The 22,352-nt window shown below is 47.6% G+C and overlaps 2 protein-coding genes across 12 annotated transcripts in view; one reads left to right on the top strand and one right to left on the bottom strand.

Annotated features, from left to right (window-relative positions):
- dync1i1a (dynein cytoplasmic 1 intermediate chain 1a) overlaps positions 1-7,187 on the top strand; it is a 48,048-nt gene extending 40,861 nt beyond the window's left edge. For all 11 annotated transcript variants that reach the window (XM_076149907.1, XM_076149904.1, XM_076149897.1 and 8 more), the window contains 3 exons: positions 2,301-2,441; positions 4,872-4,997; positions 6,558-7,187. In XM_076149907.1, coding sequence (XP_076006022.1) covers positions 2,301-2,441; positions 4,872-4,997; positions 6,558-6,668 — 378 coding nt within the window. In that variant the 3' untranslated portion in view covers positions 6,669-7,187. The remainder of the gene's footprint in view (positions 1-2,300; positions 2,442-4,871; positions 4,998-6,557) is intronic.
- A 2,420-nt stretch (positions 7,188-9,607) lies between these two features.
- The window catches only part of slc25a13 (solute carrier family 25 member 13), a 42,753-nt gene continuing 30,008 nt past the window's right edge, over positions 9,608-22,352 (bottom strand). Inside the window, exons 12-16 of the mRNA XM_076149952.1 lie at positions 17,620-17,760; positions 14,045-14,183; positions 11,133-11,291; positions 10,960-11,050; positions 9,608-9,795 (exon numbers count right to left, since the gene is read on the bottom strand). Of these exons, the coding sequence (XP_076006067.1) occupies positions 9,609-9,795; positions 10,960-11,050; positions 11,133-11,291; positions 14,045-14,183; positions 17,620-17,760 (717 nt within the window). The 3' untranslated portion in view covers position 9,608. The remainder of the gene's footprint in view (positions 9,796-10,959; positions 11,051-11,132; positions 11,292-14,044; positions 14,184-17,619; positions 17,761-22,352) is intronic.

The raw sequence follows: 22,352 nt of genomic DNA, 5'->3' as shown, positions 1-22,352 counted from the left end.
GAGGTAGAGATAGTGTTAGATTGGTTTCATCTTGCGTCTTAGTACCTTGGGCCTTCAGGAAAGAGCTGGAAGTGCATAGCTAAGAGTGCAAAGTGACGATAATGCTGAGGGACGGAGAAACCAACACCAGCAACATACATAAAACATATATATATATCATACATATACATAACGCCTTCAACTTCATGCAAGATACAGTGTTTTAATGTGTCCTGTGGCACATTAAAACATTGGGCGGATTTTCATCAGGAGAGTGTGTTATTTCTCTGGATTTGGGAATTCCCTTTCCTTTGAGGGGCACCACAGGAATGTGCGTCTGTCTCTTATCCTTCAAAAACCATATTTGTGTGTGGGTATGCGCAATACCTGTGTGTGTGTGTGTGTGTGTGTGTGTGTGTGTGGGTGCAAACTCCACACAAGCCGCACACACCTCACGTACACCTTAAGCAAGCTGCCTTTGCTTACCTAAAGTTCCCTTGAGGTTTGACTTCAACCCACCAATCATAGCCATCACAAACTGCTTCAACAGACACACACACACACAGAATTCTCTTAGCATTCAGAAGGTTCCCCCCGCAGTTCAAAAAGGCCGTCGCACAGAAGTCTGCCGATGTTTTTACACTCAGCGGTGCAAATATTGTGGTTAGTGAGAACATTCCGAGTCTGAAGACGTCGGGACAGCTGGGAAACGAGGTTACGGCGGCGCACAACGCCACACCGCGCTGCTCTCTTGACCCCGAAAAAACGGCGTCTGCTAAGTGATTGGATGGAGCGTAATGGTTCCACTTTGGCTCTCTTATAAGAACTTAATTAAAGGCCCACATCACAGTCACAGTTTAGGTGCTGGTTAATGAGCCATAATGATCATATTTGAAACGAGTGTCTGGATATCTGTGCAAATATGAGATTGTAGTTTTGGTCTTCGGCGTGTCTGTGAGCGGTCATTAACCCTCTGGAGTCAGCTTTAGTCGCCATTTCGAGGATTTCCTAAGATTCTTTTTCCTTTAACGTTATATTTTGTAGACATTCCTTATTTCTTAGACTGTGAGGCTAGTGGGGTCGATGGTTCGGATCCCTCTGAAGACCCGGACATGGAGCCGGAGGGGATTCCTCTCAGGCCGGCCGCTTCTCTAAACAGTTTGCTCATAACACTCGACAGCACATGTAGTGTGTGTGTGTCATCTTAGCAGGATTTGAGGGGAAACCAGAGTGTTTGCACCACTGTGACATCACCGCTTATCGTCTGCCGTTTCCCGTCGGAACCTGCTAGAAGCTCCATGATTCTTCACTTAGGAGTGAATAATAACAAGGAGTTACTTCACATGCGGCGCCGGCAGGATTAAGCAAGAGTTTTCAAGATTAGTTTTAAGACTCGCTGCTGTTGATTATTTACCCCAAAATCACCTCAGTTTAGAGACGGTGAGGCTGCGGACGCGCCGCGACAAAACAGCAGTTTACACTCAGGAAAGAAAGAGGAAGCAAGGGAGAGGAAGAGAGAGAGAAAGAATGACAGAAGGACCTGATTCGTCTGCTCGACCAAGTGATGTTTCATTTTAGGGAGAGAGAGAGGGAGCAGAGAGAGAGAGAGAGAGAATTCCTTCACTCGTTCTCCCAGCCAGCCTGTCTCCTCTCCTCCCACTCTACCTGTCAGGAATGCAGTTTGTAAGCCTGTGGAATCCTAACAGCAGGTCTGAGAGAGATGGGGATTGTCCTCACACACACCTTTTTCTCTCTCCCTCTCTCCCTCTCTCTCTCTCACACACACACACACAACCAAACCTCTGAGGACAGAAACCAAAATAAGTATGTAAAGACCTAAAGAGGACTGTCGGGTGAGTGGACTTGTGGGGACATTTACTCACCCCTCTCTCTCTCTCTCTCTCTCCCCCTCTCTCACACACACACACACACACACACACACACACACAGCTGTTGTGTTGAGGTTACAGTACACCTTGTGGAGGGGCCCTCCCTTTCATCTCTCCCAGCGGTTTTATGGCACTGTGTGAATGTGCAAGGCTTTTTAATTAGGCTCTGCACCCAGACAGGCCCCAAGGCTGAGGCAGCGCCACTCTGTCTGACGCTCACTCGCTCCACTCCTCCTCTCTCTCTCTCCCTCTTTCTTTTTCTCTCTATCTCTTTCTTTATATCTCCAGTGTGTCATCTACTATAATCCCTCACTTGCTCGCTGACTCGACCGCCCTCTTTTTCCTCTGCAGCTCTGATTCACGCCATCTTATTGGGACACGCTTACATAAGACCTCTCTCTCTCTCTCTCTCTTTCTCTCTCTCTCTTTCAGCACAACAAGCCTCTGTACTCGTTTGAAGACAACGCTGACTATGTCTACGATGTCATGTGGTCGCCCGTGCACCCTGCCATCTTTGCCGCCGTGGATGGCATGGGCCGTCTGGACTTGTGGAACCTCAACAACGACACTGAGGTGTGTGTTTATGTGTGTGTGTGTGTGCCGGCAGGTGAATATAGGTCATTGTGGGCGTGTATTTTGTGTCATGTCTTTGTGCGTTTGTGTGCGTGGGTGTGTTTGGTGTCCTCGGGGCCCAGGCCTGAACCACACAACCAAACACTCTCCCAACGACGCCCCCACCACCCCTCCCACACACACACACACACACAGAAAGATTCCCCTGTGGGTGTTTCCCGCAGCCCTTGCTTTAAATCAGACTGGGTGACATCTCCACCCCGCTAACATTCCAACAACCTCCGTCTAACATTCAGGAAACTCAGGACCCCCCCCCCCCCCCCCTCATGGACTCTGTCCCGTCAGCAAAGTGCACAGATGTGAAGGAGACCATGAACACACCCTCAGGCCCAAACTAGAGAGCAAAATAATGATTTAAAAAATCAAACATACAGGTTAAGTTTCCGACACTGCGAGGTGAAGTGTGTGTGTGTGTGTGTGTGTGTGAGGTCACTGCAGGAGCGACGAGCATCCTCCAAGACCGCTTATTTATAAAGTCAATAACTGCAACACATTTAATCCATCTGCAGGTGTGTGGTAAAAGTAGGTTCTTCGGGTCTCCCTCTATCTTGGTTTCTATGGAAACGACACAGTGCCTACAGCCTCATTTGTCTCTCTCACATCTGTGCAGCTCCTCTTGTTTTAACTCTCACACACACGGATCAGATGACAACACTTTGATTTGAATGTTTTCAAGGTTTGAAAGTACGAGACAGGAAATTGTTATTGGATTATTTTCACAATAAATTACTTTTTAGATGAAGTCAATAAAATAGTGAGTGTATCATTACAATACACACACACAGACTAGAACAAGCAGCAGACGGCGTACTAACCTAGCACACACTCTCTCCCTCTATCTCTCTCTCACACACACACACACACCACAGCTAACATCTTCCCTGTGCAGCCGGAGCACAGATGACTTGTTTCCCATGGTTTCCCTCAACAGCGGCCTTTTCACCGACAGAGGAAGAGTTCATTATCGGCAGCCTAACTCGCCTAACAATGTGCTTTATGAGAAACATTTGCTCAGGCAGACACACACACACACATACACACAAACGGATGTACTGAACATATGCACACACACACACACATGCGCTCACACACAGTCAATCTAATAGCAACAGACTTCCATTGTTGCCGTCATATTAAAAACACACACTCATAACGACATTAACGGAGTGGTGCGGCTCGCCTGGTTCTCATTTCCCCTACATACACACACACACATACGCACACACAGCCAATTTAGAGCGCTCAGTTCAGATGTACTCGGGCAGAGCGGTGGAAGCTAGTAGGCTAATGGCAGCCAGTCTGTGGTTAGCGCTGCTTTAAATACGTAGAAGTGTGTGTGTCGGTGTGTGTGTGTGAGGCGACATGATGCCAAGGCCTCTGTCTCCCCTGGTGACATGTGTCAGCCTCGCCTGCCACATGTCACCAACAGCTTATGGAAACACTGCAGATGTTTTTAGGCTTGAACGCTGCAGCTGAGCATCAGCAAGGATCAGCAGCCGAGTGTCTAAGCCCCTGCAGCCAAACGCTACGTCCAGACGTGGGACTTGATTTGAGAGTTGCCTGACTTCAATTTGATTTGGGACAGGATTGTCCCTATTTAGGGTTACAGGGGACTTGTTGAGACTTGGGGACGTGTCGCAAAATAATGACTTGGTTCCCTGGAATTATACTTTGGCAGTCAACAAATCAAGACTGTCTTTACTTGGGTCCTGATTTATAACCTGTCTGTCAGGACTCAGGACTTTTTGCTTGAGACTTGCTCGTGATTTGTAAACCAACAACCATCGAGTGCTTCTGTCAGAACGTTTCAATCTGGTGGGGAAAGGTGTGTGTGTTGCAGTTATGGAGCCCCTGATGTCTCTGTGTGTGTGTGTGTGTGCTGTTTGTTTGCCCACAGGCTCGGAGGCTGTGCTGTTGTTTTATGAACGTATCGCAGAGGTTGTTTTTTCGGAGGCTTTATGAGCCGAGTTACAGGCTTGTGTTGTTGTTTCACTGACTGAACGAGCTGGAGGTCGTATAGAGATCTGCACTCTGAAGCACATTAGAGGCTGCAGGTTTGCCAAAGCCTCAGCTCGGTTTAACTCTCTGGAGTCTGGAGACGTCTCACAATTATACTTTACTTATATTATACTTTAAATCAGTGCTGTTCTACATTTTCCCTTCAATATTTCAGACTTTTTATTTGGTAGAATTTCAAAGTATGTACTCAGTAAGTTACTCTCATCAGATTTACTTCCAAATTTCTAAGATCAAGGGTTAAACGCCTCTTGACTCGAGTTAAAAAAAACAAAAACTTCTACATTTTCAATAATGTAACTTGACTTTCTTGTACATTTTTCTAATGTTATTGCTTTGTCTTTGCCCCTCTAGGTGCCGACGGCGAGCGTGACCATTGAGGGAGCGGCGGCCCTCAACAGGGTCCGTTGGTCGTCGGGGGGGAAGGAGGTTGCCGTGGGCGACTCAGAAGGTCGCTTGTGGATCTACGACACCGGAGAGGTACGATGCAAACTAACTAGCAAACAGACTGAACTTACGAAGGAATTTATAGCAGCATGAATTGATTTGATAATTCTAATAAGTCAGAGATTGAGTTTAACACGCTCAGTAAGCTCCTCTGTCCTCCTGACAAGCTGAACTACACACATCAGCCACACCATACAGCAGTACACGTGTGTTAACTGTCTCTATGGCCCTCTGACAGATGTGTAGAAGTATAAAGTGCATTTTTCTTCCTCCACAGGCACCACAGCCGACCGTTTTAGGCCTCGGAGTTCTGTATGTTTACTCAACTGTCAGCAGGGCCGTGGATGGATGTGTTTGATTCTTTGCCTCTTTGGTGTCTCTTTAAAATGGCCTCCGCATGACTCTGCCATCACCACAAAGCGGCCGACCGCCAGGCCTGCGCCTGTGTGCTCCCTCATGTTTGGAGGCTCTTTTGGAGCTCTGGTTAGGATCCCCATGTGAGGGTGCCCTCGCTTAGCCGCTCGGCTAATTTTAGCCAATTCTTTGTTGTGTGGTGAGCGGGCTGGTGGCCGCCGCTCTGGGCTCATGGCAATGTAGCGTCATCGATAAATGCGAACGCAGTTTAAAGACTTCATGAGCTGAGAGAGAGGAGGGTTAATGTCACGAGAAGCTCCCATCACAAGAAACTAAAACTAGCAACAGCCTGTGGAGAGAGAGAGAGGGGGGGACTGAGAAGAGAGGACAGAAAGAAGAAGGGGGAGAGAGAGATGGGATGAGAGGGAGGAAGAGGCAAATGGGAACTGGAAGAGAGAGGGAGGGGAGAGATAGAAAGAGAGAGAGAGCAGCAGTGTGGTCCTGAGTTTACGTTAGTTTGTATCAGTTTGTAGTTTGTCTGTTTGTTCCTGCAGTGTAAACAGTTCCTCCTCTGATTGGTTCCTTAAAGCAAAAGGAGGTTAATGGTGAAACATGAAAGGCTCTGGGTTCACTGCACTCCACGTCTCTCTGAAGCCCCGCCCTCTGTCACACTGCACTAACGAACGCTTTGCTCCTAGACCGTGTAGATGATGTTATGGCAGAGACCCCCTGCTGTGGTCAGCCCGGCTCTTTGAGGGGGTGGAGGGGAGGCGGGGTTTAAAGTGGCTGCCTCCCTCCCTCCCTCCTCCCGGTTTGTGTTTAATTACAGCCCGGCCGTGCCGTGCGGTCGCAGACGGCTTGGGTGGCGGCCGCGGCTCCCATCCCACTCACTCTGACTCCCACAGAGCTGGAGGTCGACGCCGCTGAGAGAGCGCCGACTCCTCTACAAGTCCCGTGGTCGCAAACAAGATGGAGCCTCTCACTCCACTTCTGTCCTCTGTGGAGCGAAAGCAAGCGTGGTCACATGTCCACAGTTAGGGGTGTGTGGACAGACGTCTAAGGCGTCAAACGATGTGATTCAATACCTTTCAGCCCCTTAGACGATCTGTTCACAGCAGGCAGAGACTCCAATCCGTTGTCCCTCAACCGGAGAGCAACGCTGCATGCAAATGTAAAGGTTGTGGGTTCACATACTGTCTATCAGAGTGCAGACGTGTCCCTTCTGTCTTCTTCTCCTAGCTGTCAGTGGCCCACAGCGACGACTGGGGACGCTTCGGACGCACGCTGATGGAGATCCGTGCCAACCGTGCCGACGGCGAGGAGGAGGGGCCTATGGAGCTGGCTTCGTAGGACCGGACCCCCCACAGAGAGCAGCGGGTGGCGTTGGGCGTCACCCAATCAAAAGGCCCAGCGTGCTTTTATCGGTGTCACTGTAGCATGTACACTCGTTTACATTATTTATTCCAGACTTGTTTGTTTGTTTTGGCCGCACTCTCTCTCTCGCCGTCCTGTGCGTCTCTGCGTGAACTGTACCTCTAATATGTACCTCATTATTTACTTATTTATTGATTGAACTCATCCGTTCATTCAGGTGATGCGTTGCTTGCAAACTGGTGTGTGTCCTGGAGTCTCGATAGCCTTATTACCATAACGGTACTGTAACCCAGCTTTGCACTACTTCCTGTGTGACGGCAGCAGGCCCATAGAATCATAGAATAGCCACGCTGGACGTTTATGACGCCTCACGCTCACTTCTGTTCTCTGTATTAACGCCCGCATGCTATACACATTCCTTAACATTTACAGATGCGTAAACGTGACGTCGTTACCACACGTGGGGCTGCTTTATGTCAGTGGTCAGTGTTTTGGGGGGGAGGGGAGGGTCTGGTTTGACATTGCTGCCCTGTTCTGACGGTGAATGAACGACGTGGGGACGCGAGCTAACGGCCTCGTTTACAGGTGGGAGGAAACTTAAGACGTGTGGGTGCAAAATGACAAACTCTCACTTTAGCTGCTGTGCATTATGGTCAATTTAAAAATAGGACTACAGCGTCTTCAGCACAGAACTCACTCACCTACAGTAAATGTGATTTTCACAGCCGTCCCCCTGAGTGATCATGAACCGTCTGAACAGGGTTTAGGTAATCTGCCGTTTTGAACACTTTAGAGACTGATGACCTGTAATGAATCAGCAGAGGTTTGTTGCTCGCTGTTTAACGTGCTTTGTTTACCATTAAAGCGTCGCTAAAGGAAGTGCTGCTGCTGCGTTGTGTCCTTGTTCCTCTGCCACACCGCCTGAACTCATTCAACCAATCTGAAGAAACACAAGCACACGTTCAGTTTACTCATATACATTTCTCTTTACTCTCAGTACACATGTTGCTGACAAACGTACAGCAACATGGAACGTTTTGTACACACACATGTACATCCTATGCTCTCTGCACTGTACACATTTAAATACTCACACACACTGCAGTCTGGCTTCTCTCTCTCACCTGTAACATCTCATGTACATTCACAATATCGACATTCTAGTGCATCTTGCTCATATTATCATTACATTCCATCCCAATCGACAGTTAAGAGCAATCTAGGACAAAAACACCTGTATAGATATGAAAATATGTCTCTGGATTTGTGATATATACATGCAGAATAGTAAGGTTAGATGTGCTAAACCAGGGGTCTTCAACGTTTTTCAGGCCAAGGACCCCCAAACTGATGGAGAGATGGAGCAGGGACCCCCTCCTATATAATATATATTGTGTTTTATATCAAACTGGGCCTAGTGCCATGTATAAACACAGCTACCCAGTTATTGTGTATTCAATTCTGAGCTATTCAGTGACGTGCGGTGAGGTTCATGGCTGGAAAGGCACTGACTCTTACAAAGTCAGATTTACAAATATATGAATTCAGCAGAGAGAAATGCACTCTCTCAAATGTGACAAATTCTGGCAAATTCAACCACATCTAGATGTGGTTGAATTTGCCCCAACTTGCAAATGAGCCTAGTGCTATATAGATGATGTGTTTGGAATATTGCAGCTCTCGCTCTTTCCTTCTACGAAGACGACCCATCTGGTCCAAGTCATGTTTCCCGAATTTGATCAAAATTTAAATTTGCCCGTAACTAACAAATAATGATCCTAGTGCCATGTAGATGATGTGGTTGACTTTCTAGAGCTCTTGCTCTTTCCTTGGCCAAGATATGGGCCTTTTACAAATGACCATCGACCAAGTGGGTATCATTTTAACAAATAGCATGAATAGCTCAGTGGGGAGAGCGGTGGACTGTAGACCGACATGTCCCTGGTTCAATCCCAGGTCTGTATCATTTGCTGCAAGTTTGCCCCTAGACATTTTTGTGAAAAGGGTGGTTTCTGCCGGGACCTGGGATTGAACCAGGGACATGCAGATCTTCAGTCCAAAGCTCTCCCAACTGAGCTATTTCTGCCATAACAATCACAGCGCTCAGGTGTTTTCCACTGGCAAAATATGGGCATTTTTAAATTTTTTTTAAAAATTCAAATTTGACCAAAACTTAAATTTTGCCCCAAACTTGCAGCAAATGGTCCTAGTGCCATCTAGATGATGTCATTGCAGCCTGGAGACTGTGTCTGAAATCTAGCTCTCTAGCTGCTTCCTTGTCGAAGATAATGGCTTTTCTGGTTTTCTCTAGTTTTACAAAACTTTGACCGCGGGGTAAATTTTTTCAGAATTTTTTCAATATTCCCCAATTTGCCCCATGTTGGGTTCATGTTAATGTGTATTTAAGGACATCTAAATTTGAGGGGGAAAAAATTGGTTTGAAAGAAACATTTTTAATTAAAAAAATTGTCTTAACCACAAATTTCGAGGACCCCCTAGGGGTCGAGGACCCCCTGTTGAAGACCTCTGTGCTAAACTATATTCTGATCAAGTACTTTTCACATTCTGAGAGCACAACATTTCTATACTGTCAATAAAAACATCTTCAGTACATTAAAACATACATTGGGCCTCATTCATCAATATTTGTGTTGAGGTAGAAATGAATGAAAGCTCACACAAACCTGATTCACTCCCTCTTTACATAAATATATTATATTAAGCATTTTCTATTGCACCAACTGTTGATATGTTAGAATAATAATGTAGTCGTGCGTACGCACGTTTGATGAAGGAGTCCAGTTCTTAAACTTACTCGTCTCACACAGGCTGGCTCAGGTTTGTCTAAAACACCAATCAATAAATGGGTACCTGTCACCCATGACCATGCGACAGGGAGTGGGGGGGGGGGGGGGTTCAGGGGTCATCTGCAGGGACGGGGGCCGGCGGTGGGGTCGCCGTGTAGCGCGGGAGGTGGAGTCCAAACTTGCTCTCAATGCCAGCGAACGTGGCCGCAGCCAACCTGAAGCCTCCGATGTGGTCGGGGTTGGGCGCCGGCAGGCTGATCCGAGACTTGGGGGTGGGCTCAGAGCCAGGCGGCTTTCTGCGGTGTGGAGAGGGAGAGAGAGGGAGGAGGGATGGAGAGGGAAGCCAGAGCCGGGGTGAGAGAGAGAGACGACAGAATGAGGAGAAAGCAACAGGAAAAAGGAGTTGAAAAAAGGTGAGGAGCGGCAGAGTGAAAGAAAGTGTTAGATAAACAACATAAACACAAGATGTGATGTTAAGCAAATAGGGGAGAAAGCCAGCGAGCACAGACAGAAGAGCGTTTTCATATTAAACACGGCTCACCACAGAAATAAACATCTTAATAGAATATTAACCGTGCAGCAGGATGACATTCCCCCCCTGGAGCAGTAGAAGCAGAACTAAATCACATCCCTCATTGATTTCACGCTGGGTTCTGTGAATCGCTGCCAACACGGACAGCAAAGGAGCTCGAATCAGCCCAACACCAAACCGCACGTGGCGCATTCACTGGATCTGTGATTCATTTGGGAGGGTTTTTTTTTTTTTCACTCGCTGTGAGAATTTGCTAGAGCCCGCGCGTAAATGTGTGGAGTGTGCAGGCAGCCGCCGCCGCTCACACGCCAAGAGAGAAGCCTCCACATTAGAAGAAGCGTTTTTTAAAGTCGTTTTTGAGTGACAAATTCCTCGCCTCCACTCACAATTGGCCCTTTTTTTTTTTTTTACTTCAGAGAATGTGCAAATTATTCCTAAAAGTTACCCATTTGGAGGAGAAAAATGGGCTCATTTCACTCCCAGAAGTGTGAAATGTGTGAGCGGCGTCTACCCACCCCCCACACACACACCCCACTGAGGGACGGGCAGTAAAACTCTCCAGTGAGGAAAAAAACAAAAACCTGCTCACATTCACAGACCTGACTGAGGGTTTGAGTCTGTCAGCTAATGCACTCTGAAATTATTCCTGGTCTTGTGGCATTTCTCTCTCTGGCAGAAGATGAGGACCACCAAGAACGCCCCCCCCCCTGATCTGAGAGAGTGGACGGATGTTTCAGGGCTAAATGTCATAAAAGCAGTGTCAGCGGTCGTTACGTTTGTATCTAACTAAATGTATAACTTCATGTAGAGGAGCGTTAGAGGCTTTGTGACGTGTTCCATAGATATACAAACGGCCTGGTAAGAGAATCTCTCCAAGGAAATCTAAAGTTTCAGTGCATCTGGAGGGGAATCAAAGACAAAAACTTACTGTCCTCCAAAGTCGACGCAGAACCAGCGCTGCAGGAGTTCATAGGTGACCAGAGTGACTCCAAACTGAGGCGACGACCTGCACACTCGAGCTACAGAGGAGGAGGAGTTCAGACATCAGATAAATCGTGTGAAAGTGTAGTAAAACGTCGGGGCTGTGGCGCGTCTACGTACCTCCAGCTCCTTTCCAGAAGGCCCGGGGTCCCTCTTCTCTGAGGATCTTCCAGAAGCAGTCCACCAGGCCGCTGTAGGAGGTCTGGCCCGCCCGCGCTGCCACCTGTAGCCTGGTCTTGATCACGTCTGCCGGGGTCACCAGCGAGGCCGCCGGCATGCCTGGGGACAAGAGTTGTTGAGTTCCAAGGATCATTTCTTAACAATACTGTGTTTTTGATTCCAAATGCGGCGGGTGCATACTTAAAAATCAGCCCCACAACAAATGAGATGATTTGCAGAAAGCAGCCATCAGCAATTCATTGAGAACTTGCATATCGTCTTCACGGCCAGAGAGCTTTTCTCACTCTTTTGTTCCCCCTTTTAAAATGCGTCATCTCGGATCTGGGTCATCCTGCAGAGGAGCCGGCGATGTACATACACTATACACAAGTAGGGGCCGGCTCCTTTCACTCCGCCATCAACCAATCCATACGGCCGAGCCCCTGTGTAAAGCCGCCAACGAAGCCATTATTTAATCTCTCTCTCTTTTTCTTCCTTTCCTCCTTCCCCAGTTCCTTTGAGCCATTTGAAAGGAGCCAGACAATAGGCGGTAATGAGAGCAATGCACACTGTGCCCCCGTGTGCCTGTGGAAGTGACTGGCTGACTAAAGGGAGTGACTGCGCGGCCCCCACTCCAGCCACTTCAGCCATGAATGGGCTCAATCATCGGTGGCTCGGTCATTACCATCAACTGCCCTCTTGACGAGTTACTCTGACTTCTTGGTTTTTGTAGCGGCCAAACGAGCTATTCAGCGGCCCTGATCAACTCGGCGTCGCGGGAGCAGGCTGGCACCCGGGGGAGACTGACCACCTGCACTGAGCAGGCGGAGACGGGAGGAGAGGAGAGGAGAGGAGAGGAGAGGAGAGGAGAGGAGAGGAGAGGAGAGGAGAGGAGAGGAGAGCAGGCTAATGAGAAACTTTGCTGTGGTGCTCACAAGGAATTAGGAGGAGATTAAAACAGAATTTCTGAATTTGGAGCTGGGTCACTGAGCCGTACTTTAGAGATATTTGGCGTTCAGGTCCAGAGACCTTAGGCGACCCTGTGCCGTTTGTTCAGCAACACAAATATAGAAGTTATGCTCGCCACAAGAAAACGTCTGGATCCTCAAATCGAACGGGAACGCCTTGTAAAATCAATTTTCTTTGGGTGCTATTTTTTCCTCACGGCGCCCTGCTGGAGTTTATCTCCCCTACGTTCTCTCAGCTGCTTCACGTTACAGGGCGACATGAAGCCAGAGAGCGAGCTGTGAACCGACATGTTTCTGGGGTAAAATCTCACACAACATCAAACTAAACTCATGAACTTCATCTTCATCGATCCATATTACAACACAACAACATAAAGGTTGGAAAAATGGCCAGATTACAACTTCAAATTGTTAAAAACCTGCTATAGCTGAGTAAGAGTAGAGGCACTGAGTTGTATTTGTACAGTAAAGTAGCAGCCTGAGCAGTAAAGCCGGTCTCACACACACGTTGACCCCTTGTAACCCCCCGTTAGCACGGCCGCATGAATACCAACGCCTCTTTCCATTGACAATCCAGCCGATTCACTTTTCAATTATCCTGTTATGGATCAATGTGTAGGTCAAGAGGAAACGTTGACCTCATGTTTACGGGACATTAAAAGGTCAAGAGGCGGTCATTCATTATTAGTTCTCTCCCAGCTGGAGACGATGAATATCTGTACTGGAATTGAATTACACAGCGGTCTGTGTTTGTAGCAAGGTCTTCCTCCTCTTCTTCATCTCGCCCCCGGCGCTAAGCGAACTTACCAATAAATAAACCAACGTTTTCCTCACAAAGGTTATGCGAGTGTAGAGAGACGGCCAAAGCGACTCTCTCCAGTCGGCGGTAATGCCTGGCTAAATAATGCGGCACAAACTGAGCTTGTGATTCAATTTCCTGAGCTGACTGTAAAGCTCTTAATTGCCAAAATGCTGCCGACCGCTGATAAGTATATAAAGGAGGGGAGGGAGGGGGAGGTGATAAATGTCTCAAAGTAACGAAGAAGAAGAGGAAAAAAGAAGTAAAGAAACGGAGGAGTGGATTCCTGCTGGGAGTCTGCGGGCCACATGGCTGCCAGGCTGCGGTGAGCGAGGCCGAGTCAGAGCGGAGGAGGGAGGGGGAATTTATGACTTTTCCGTGTTGCGTTATGACTCTGCGTCAAAACAGGAGAGAGAGAGCGATACCGACACTTCTCCGAGGGCTGAAGGCAAATATTAATACTTTTATTCTTGGGTTCCAAACCCCTTTAGCTTGGCAGGGCGGCGCTGGCTGATTATTGCTGTTTTCTTTCGGGTAAATCAAACATTAAAACCTTCACTTTGACCAGATCCTATTTTCATGCTGGAGGATGAACTTGTAAAATAATCGGGCCTGAAGTTTTTGGTCCGTATGGTCTCCTCGCTCGCTGTCGGGACTAAATTACAAGACACACACACACACAGGCAGAGGGAGAGAGAGAGAGAGAAATGCGTCACTTCATACAGACGGGGCTGTGTGTACGCTCACATGCGTGTTTACGTCAGTGGATGCATGTCTGCATGCACGATAGGGCTGAAAAGCTTCCCTGCAGGCCTGGCTGGCAGACATCCGAGGCTCTTCCCTGCTACAGGCCTCAAGAAACCCCCCCCAGTCCCCAATCACCAGGCAGCGCTCTAATTAGCCGCTACCGCCATGGAGCCTGCGGTCAGAGGCAGCCTGGCTCCCAAACTGCTGCTGCTCAGGACCTCTGGAGGCGGCGAACACAGGGAGACCTGCTCCAACATCGTACTGAGTGAGATGTGTCGCTACAATACAGATTCAGGTTTCATTACGCCAATATTAACTTCTCGCCTGATACCAAGGAGATATGGACAAAGCCTTTGTACCTGCTAGCGCCCCGGCAAACAGCATCTTGGCCGGCCCGATGGTGCCGTCCTCCTCAGTGAGGTAAGCCTTGGTGTGGGCGTAGCAGGGAAAGTAGATGGCGGAGAATGGGATGTCCCGCAAGAAACAGGCTTTGGCACCCTGAGGGAAGACAAGAGGGGAAAATGGGGGCATTTCAGGGTAAGAAGAGGTAAATAAAGACTGAACAGAGACAGGAACGAGTGAGACAAACTGAGAGGGAAAGAGTGACGAGGCTTCAGGCGGATTCATATCTTCACTGCTGACCGGAGTCACTCAGGATGGGTTTTATTGTTCAACCACAACATGAAACATTCAACTGTCGGTACAAAGATACAGCACGTACAAGCACTGCCACAGAGCTGCATCTAGAGTTCCAACAGAGCTCGGAGGCAGAGTCTCCTGAGGGGAACATCTCTCACAACACGATGGACAAATTACATCTCTCCAAACGCAAACTACCTCTGTCCTCAGCAGCAGGCACAGGGAGGGGGGGCGAGGGGGCGAGGGGCGAGGGGGCACCGGACTGAGGTGGGAAAGCAGAAGAGGACAGACCCACTGACTGAAATAAAATGACGGTGGAGGACAGAAGAGGAAGATGGCTCCTTGTCTGCCACTGTAAACAACTCCATATCATCAAGCCTATTGAGTTTCCTGCTGGATTTCAAGCCTGCTGGCCCTCTGCCACCTCCTCCATACAGCAGCTACAGTCAACAAGAGGCGTTTAAAGAGCTGGGCAGGGTCTCCCTGTTTTGGACAGGCTTCATTTAACTCCTGAGGGATAATCCTCCACACACACACACACACACACACACACAGGATTGGCAGATACCTGGGCTATCTCTTTCCCTCTCTTTCCTCTGGCACTTCTTGTCTGCCCGTCCGTCCTGCTCGCTGGCTGGCTGGGGCCCGAGCGGCTGCTGAAAGCTCTGAGATTCTATCGTGGCAGGACAGACGAGCAGCCTTGCAGGGGGACGGAGCCCTGGGGCCCCAATATCAGGGTCATGGTGTCAGGTCAGAGAATGCACCGGCAAATAAAGCTGCAGGTTGTGAGAGCCGCTCTTGTGTGTGTACATAAGAGTGTGTGTACACATCCACAAGGATCCTCTCTCCCAAGCATTAACTGCGTCGTTCAGTTTAACAACAAAACATAAAGCTAAATGTATCTACAAATATGTGCCGCCGCTTTTACTTTCTGCACACTTCATGAACGCCGATCATCCCGGTGCATATTCCCACAATGACAACTTCCCCACAGTGATGATTGGTGGCGCTAGAGCGTCAGCCACCGTAGCGCCCGGTAGCTCCAGCGGCGGAGGGAGAGCTTCAGGATAATTACCCTGACAAAGGCAGCTCTGTCCCTGGGTGCAGCCCCTCCGGAGCCAGCCCGTCTGGGGCTCGCAGGCTGGAGCTCGTCTCCTCCCCACCTCCTCGCCAACACCACTGCTGCTTTCTCAACGCACATTGTCTCCTCTCCGCGCAGAGCTCAGGAGTGTATGCACATGCACGCACACACACACACACACTCATCTGGGGTAATGCAGCACTGAGCAGTATTCTCACACACCACTGAATGAGTAGTTATGTGAACAAGCAAACATGTTGGGGAAAAAATGTGTGTGCGCTCAAACACAAACACACACACACACAAACACAAACACACACACAGATGCACGCACGAACAGGTAGACAGGTAGGCAGACAGAGACAAGAGGAGGCACCACGCTCAGCATTCTTTTACAGGCTTGTTAACAGAAGCCAAAGATTTACATGCAAGTCGTCTGCACTAACAGGTGGTCAGGCAGACAGACACACACACACACACACACACACACAGCACAGGAAACATAAGGCAAAGAGTCTGCTGTGGTCAATAATAAATCAATGTCTTTGACTATTCACAGTATTGAGTGCATGTACATGAGGGGAGACGAGTTTTACACTGCAGAAGCTCTACTCTGCATACTGAGACCAAACAATAAGCAAAATTAGTCCATTGGATTCCACCACGCGTATGAGCCCTATCTCTCCCCCGTCAGGCTCACTTAGAACTAGAAGTCTTATTTATCTCATTTAAATGCGCCGCGCTCCGTTTCACCCCGAGGGCCGAACTCCTCGTCTGACCAGTTCAACTGCCAAGATATGGAGTGTGACAAAAGCAAAAGGTGTGTGTGTGCGTGCGTGCGTGTGTGTGTGTGAGAGAGAGAAAGACACCGACAGGGATCAGAATATAGACGTCAGAATGCATAGGAGGATTGTGAGAAAACACACCGACACACCAGTCTGAGCCGCTTATGTCACACTGCCGTCTCTGGCACTTTACAGTGTGTGTGTGTGTGTGTGTGTGTGTGTGTGTGTGTGTGTGTGTGTGTGTGTGGGGGGGGGGGGGGGGGGGGTGCGTGATATCAAACAACCCTAATATGTTCAAACAGTGCACTGTAATTTTTGGCCCCGCGCCATTGAAAAATGCCAATTATGGCAATTAAGGTTAAATACGGCTTTTAGCATAAATTGTGCCTTTTCTTGTTCTGGGAAATGTTGATTTAAATGATAGCTGATGTGGGGTAAGGTAATATGTATAATTGTACAATAGTTAATAGAAAAATCGCATGTGATTTAGTCATAACAGCGAGCAGAAATAATGGTTTGTTGTGAAGTTGAGGGCCTGATGAGAATACAATAGATGGATATTGCACCTCTGGCAGTGATTTGCCCATTAACCTTTTAACAACAAATCTGTGCTGATTTAAACATTATACGCATTAGGACTCTGGGCTTCCTAGAGGATGTACTGGACATGTATTTGTATTTATTTGTACAGCGCAGTTACGACTACTGAGCTTTTCAAAGTCCCACAGTACACGACTCAAAGCTACTGGGTAATCAGAGTATTTGTCCTAATAGCGATTAAAGGCGAGATTATTATTTCTATTGCAGTCTATTCAAGTTTTAGAGTGCACGTAGATGTGATGACTGTTGTGTTATTGACCTGCCTTCACCTACAAGCTCCTCTCTCCCGTCTGCTGCCTGTGGTCTGATTGTTAATTAACTACTCTGAGTACATTTAATCTGAAGCGTCACTTCACTGTTTTTCAAAAAAATAAATCTCTCTTTGGAACACCAGTGAATGAGGCTTCCTGCTGGGACGAAGATGAACTAAAGAAGCTGCTGCCGTATTGATGAATCTGAGCGGCTGTACACAACTTTTGAAGAAGTAGACGTCACAAAACAACAAGTGAACTGAAATAGTGCCCTGAATTCAAAACCAATATCACAGCTCCAGTAAGGCTGCGCTCGCTGACGGTTTGGGTAGATGAGCATCACACATTACATCATTACATTACATTACGATCATTTGGCAGACGCTACATTACATTACCACCCTTCGCAGAGGGGGGAGCAATTGAGGGAACCGGCGACCCTCCGGTTCCCAAGCGGAAGCACTACCCACTGAGCCACTGCCTCCCAACTGAGCCACTGCCTCCCGTCATCAAGGTATCCACTGGTTGTCTTGGTATATAATGGATTTAATGTAATGTGTGTTGTACTTTGTTGTAACCTTGTAAAGTCCGAAGAAGCCGAGGCCCTTCATGACGGACAGGGCGCTGACTCGGGGCCCTGTGGTGATCTCTCCTGCCACCTGCAGACGGATCTTCACGATCTCCAGCGGGTTGGTGAAGATCACCTGGGAGCCGCCGGCCTGGGAGAACACACAGAATGAAGAGATTAGGAGGAACATATAGAATGTAAGGAGAGAACGACGTGTTGGCTGCAAACAAATGTTCATGTTGAAAATGTGTCATTGCTGATATCATGTCCTTGGAGATAAGGAAACAAAAAGTTGCATGTTTTGTGTGTTTACACCTCTACAATCTCCTCGGGGCAAAACAACGCAGCATTTTGGAGCGACCGACTTCTTTGCAACCACAGATTCTCTTACTGAGTCACATTATTACTTTGATCTCTTCATCGTTACTTTTTTTCCTTCCTATGTTTCCTATGGCACACCAGGCCGTTTCGAGGAGAGCCAATCTCTCTTTGAGTCGCCTCTCCCACGGTGCTTTTAGGGACTTTTTCCTCCTTCTTCGGGATCTGTGGGCTGGGTCGGGAAAAGTCTGTTGTTGTTGTTGTTGTATGATGTGTGTGTGTATGCGTGTGTGGGCCTGCCAAGCCCTTTGAGACATTAGATCATGTTACTTTTAATCAATCTACTCGATCTTTTCAATATGAGATTTTGCTTGCCGCGTGACTTGGAACTGAAAATGAGATGTTTGCGTCAATATAATGCCAAACTCTCATGTGCAATGTAAGTACTGGTACCATTTAAAAACGACCAGAGGACGACAGCGGGGAAATCCAGCTGATGTGTCAGGTGTCAGCTGTTTGTCTTCATCGCCCAGACCGCACGGGGTCTCTCTCTCTCTCTTTCTCCCTCTCTCTCTCACCCTCGCCTCTTAGTTCACGCCACTCTCAAAGCCTGTAACTTTGTGATGGGAGGGCGCCGCGGCTGCAACAAGTCCACACTGGCTCCTTCCGCCTTTCATGTGCGAGCCATAGAGGTGTGCCGAGACAAATGGTTAACCGTGTCTAGTCATGGCACGTGACAGCGTTCCCAGCATGCCGCTCTCCTTCTGAGAAACATGTGTTTTGATGATGCCTTCATCGGAAACTGTGCTTTGTCTGACTGACAGGCCGTTACTCTGAGACTTCTCTGTGTCTCGCGTGTGTTCTCTCTTTTTTTCCTTCTTGCTTTAATTGTTTCTCTCGCTCTCTTCCTCTGCCCTCCTTCGCAGCATTGTCTCTCTCCGTCTCTGGCTTTGACCTCATCTCAAGCAATCACCCTCATCTTCTTTAATATTGTCTCTTTCCTGCTACGGTTGCCAGTGGTTACTGTAGCTACACGCAAAAGGGCGGCACACCGCAATTAGATAGCAATCGGTTGCCATGGTGCCGTTCCCGTCTTAAATAGACCCGGTCTGTTTGTTGTTGTTTCTCTCTTTTTTTCCCCTCCTTCATTCGCTCTGTTATGAATGATGGATTGTGCTTGTCGCCTTTGCCTTACGGGAAGGCATCAAGCTCCAATCTGCAACACAGGGCATTTTTTACTGAAAGTCCCACAATTTTAAGTGTTGCCATATTTTGCCCAAGAGTAGCAGGGGGAGGAGGGAGAGACATAGATCATAATCGTCTCATTGAAGGTGTGTGCAGCCAAAACGAAGCACAGTGGGCGACAGCTTCCCCTCCAGACCAAAACGAGAGGCTGTGAATAGCTGCAGCGGCTCACAGCTAAACTCTTTATGACTTGTTTTATGGAAATAACATAGTTGATTACATGCTGGCTAATAGCGCGAGCATTAAAGAGGGTATTGGCTCCGGCCCCTGGCAGTGTTGGCTGCTTCAATTGGACGCTAATGAGGACTGGAGATCGAAATGGAGATGCCATCATCGAGGAGAGGAGAGTAAACAGCAACTTTGTTCGGAGACGAGCTAACAATTAGCCCTGACAACAAGAGTTAAAGAAGTGACAGTGCAACACTTAACCCTGCCGCACCCTATCCCTGCACATTCCAGAGAATCAATGGGTAAACTCCTGGACATGCAGGACAGAGGAGAGAATCGGACAAATAAACAGAGTGAGATAATGAGAGAGCGAGAGAAACAGAGAGGAGAAGAAGTGAGGGAATGCAGAGGGTTGTGATTATAGAGTGACAGCGTTGGCGGCACTCTGATGATTCCCAGGGTAATTACAAGGCAAGGTGATCCTTAGAAACCCAGGAAGTCAGCACCTCTATACACGCAGCAGTGTGTGTGTATGTGTGTTTGTGTGTGAGTGAGTGTGTGCTTCAGAAAGAGCTTTGTAAACATTGAGGATCCCCCCCAAAGCAAACATACACACACGCCGACGGTTTACTTAAGGCCATACAACAGATTATTGCCAGCTGAAAACATTAGCGTCTATCCATAAATAGCCTTCACACTTTTATCTGTGCATTACGTGGAGCTCCGTCCGATTCTCTGTTCGTGTTTCCACTATTCACATTCAACCACAATCAACGATGCAAACGACAATACATTGACTCACTTTAGCTTTACTGTTCAAACCTCTCACTTCATCAGTCAGTAGTGGAGTTAACAGACCTTCGTTTTTGCACAATTTTGGGTGAAAAACCCCCCTGAAATATCGTTAACAACTTTTTACGCTCCAGGTAAAATTTTGTGGCCATAATTAAGAAGTCATTTGTGAAGCTGTAGTGGAGACAGACTTTGTGACTTGGTGGTTATGTAGGTCATGACGTCTTAATGCCTGATTCAGAACAGAACATGATGTGACTATAGACCTGAAGCTGGTGTATAGTAATAAAAATAATGATAGTTTAGACTAAATCGCAAAATGCTGGCGCCATGTTTACTTCTGATCTGAATATTGTGGAGTGAGAAAAGTAAGTCTTACTCTCTCAGATCAATGGGAATGCTGCACATTTCACAGATTAATTATTTTGCATCAAACTGGTGGAAAGGGCGTGTGCCAAGATTCTCTGATGATATTTCCAGTTTTTAACCATTTACACACAACCATGTCAAGTGTCAGAAATTCACAATAGAAAAATTGCAAGTCTTTTTAGTCTTTCTCTCTCTCTACCTCTCTCTACCTCTCTCCACCTGTCTCTCTCTCTCTCTCTCTCTCTCTCCCTCTCTCTCTCTTTCGCTCTCTCTCTCTCTCTCCATCAGTCAGCGTTCCTCCTCGCAGCAGTGACCCGGTGAGTATTTAGTGTAACTTAAATCCTAAAATACAAGCCAGTAACTGCCAGATAAGCATCCAGCCAGCTCAGTCAACAGAGCATGCCGTTCTTACCAAATAATCATTAGAAAACTGGCAAACCGCACCGGAGCTTAAGACTGCTGAGCCATGGCTTTATAGAGAGACACAGAGACAGAGAGAGAGGGAGAGGGAGAGGGAGAGAGAGAGAGAGAGAGAGAGAGAAAAGAACAAAGTACTGCAGAAGAGAGAAGGCCGAAGAAAGCGAGAAACATTAGATGAGATGAAGAAGTCGGTTTGATTGGCAAGGAGCTGCTAAGTTTGGTGAGCTGAAAGCGCCGGCATTAACGTTACTCCTCCCCCGCTCGCTGTTTTTCCTCTTTCGTTTTTTTCCTTCTCTTCTCTTTCAGGCTTTATAGACTTGGTGGATCTGAGGCTGTCACTGTGGTCCAAACCGACACTTTCACAGCTACCAAATGATATAAACAGATTTCATGTGCTGTGGCTGGAGCCTCGCTAAAACAGGGTTCAGGAGGGTTCGACGTGTGTGTGTGTGTGCGCGCACTCGTGTGTGTGTATGTGCGCGAGCGTGCGCATGCGTGTGTGTGTACGTGTAAGATAAAGTGGCAGGCAGAGTCCAGTGCCAGCACTAACACCGGGGCCTCAGCCAGGATGAAAGGAGCTGTCACGACGGCTCACGGAGGAAAAGAGGAAAAATCCATCCATCCACACTCCTCTCCTCTACATTCATCCCTCTGCCTCTGTGCGACTCTGCCCACTGACTCCATATGTGTCGTATAAAAAAAGGCAAACACTGTTTTTCACACCCAGCACAGCGCCGTACATTACTCCAGGTTATTAGGTTTTTTCTCTCCCTGCTTACTTTACTCATATTTTCTTTACTAACGGCATGTAACATTCCCCTGCTAGCAATTATGTAGAACAACTACGGCATAGTGTTTCATTCTATTCATTCTTAGGGACATTGACTACACCCTTTGGTGGTGAGTGTATGAGATTTAGCCTTAATTGGATACATTGTGCTGCTGAGGGTAATGTAATAGTAAACGTTTTGAATGTATACGAGTCAGAACAACCACTTTTAGTCTTTTTCAAAATCAATTTCGTTACTCACTATAAAATGCTACGCTGATGATGTCACGTTTTCAAAGTGGCATTGCGGTCATAATACTGAAATCGAAACGTTTGGTTTGTCTGCTCCGACTGGCAAAACAAAGCCGAGGCTTAGGCGATGCAGGTTAGGTGACAAAAACGACCGACGCTTGGACATGGTGTGAAATGTGGACACAAAAAACCTTTGGTAAGACGAGCGCAGGGACCAAACCTGAAGCCAATCCTGATCCAGGAGCGGAGCAAAGCAAAGTATAAAAAAAACACATAGACGTGCAAACAAGTCAAATTATTGTTATACTCCCACAAAACTTTCATAAATCCACACAAACCCATTCGCTATGACAGAAAAATCTACAGTGACTTTTAACATATTCCCAAAAATTAATGAGGTCAATTGAATG

Source organism: Genypterus blacodes, unplaced genomic scaffold (assembly GCF_046128005.1).
Source record: "Genypterus blacodes isolate CSIRO-AG114 ecotype Tasmania unplaced genomic scaffold, CSIRO-AGI_Gbla_v1 ptg000048l_1, whole genome shotgun sequence".
Lineage (NCBI taxonomy): Eukaryota > Metazoa > Chordata > Actinopteri > Ophidiiformes > Ophidiidae > Genypterus > Genypterus blacodes.
Note: the sequence above shows the minus strand (reverse complement) of the source record. Positions and strands in the feature narration are given on the sequence as shown.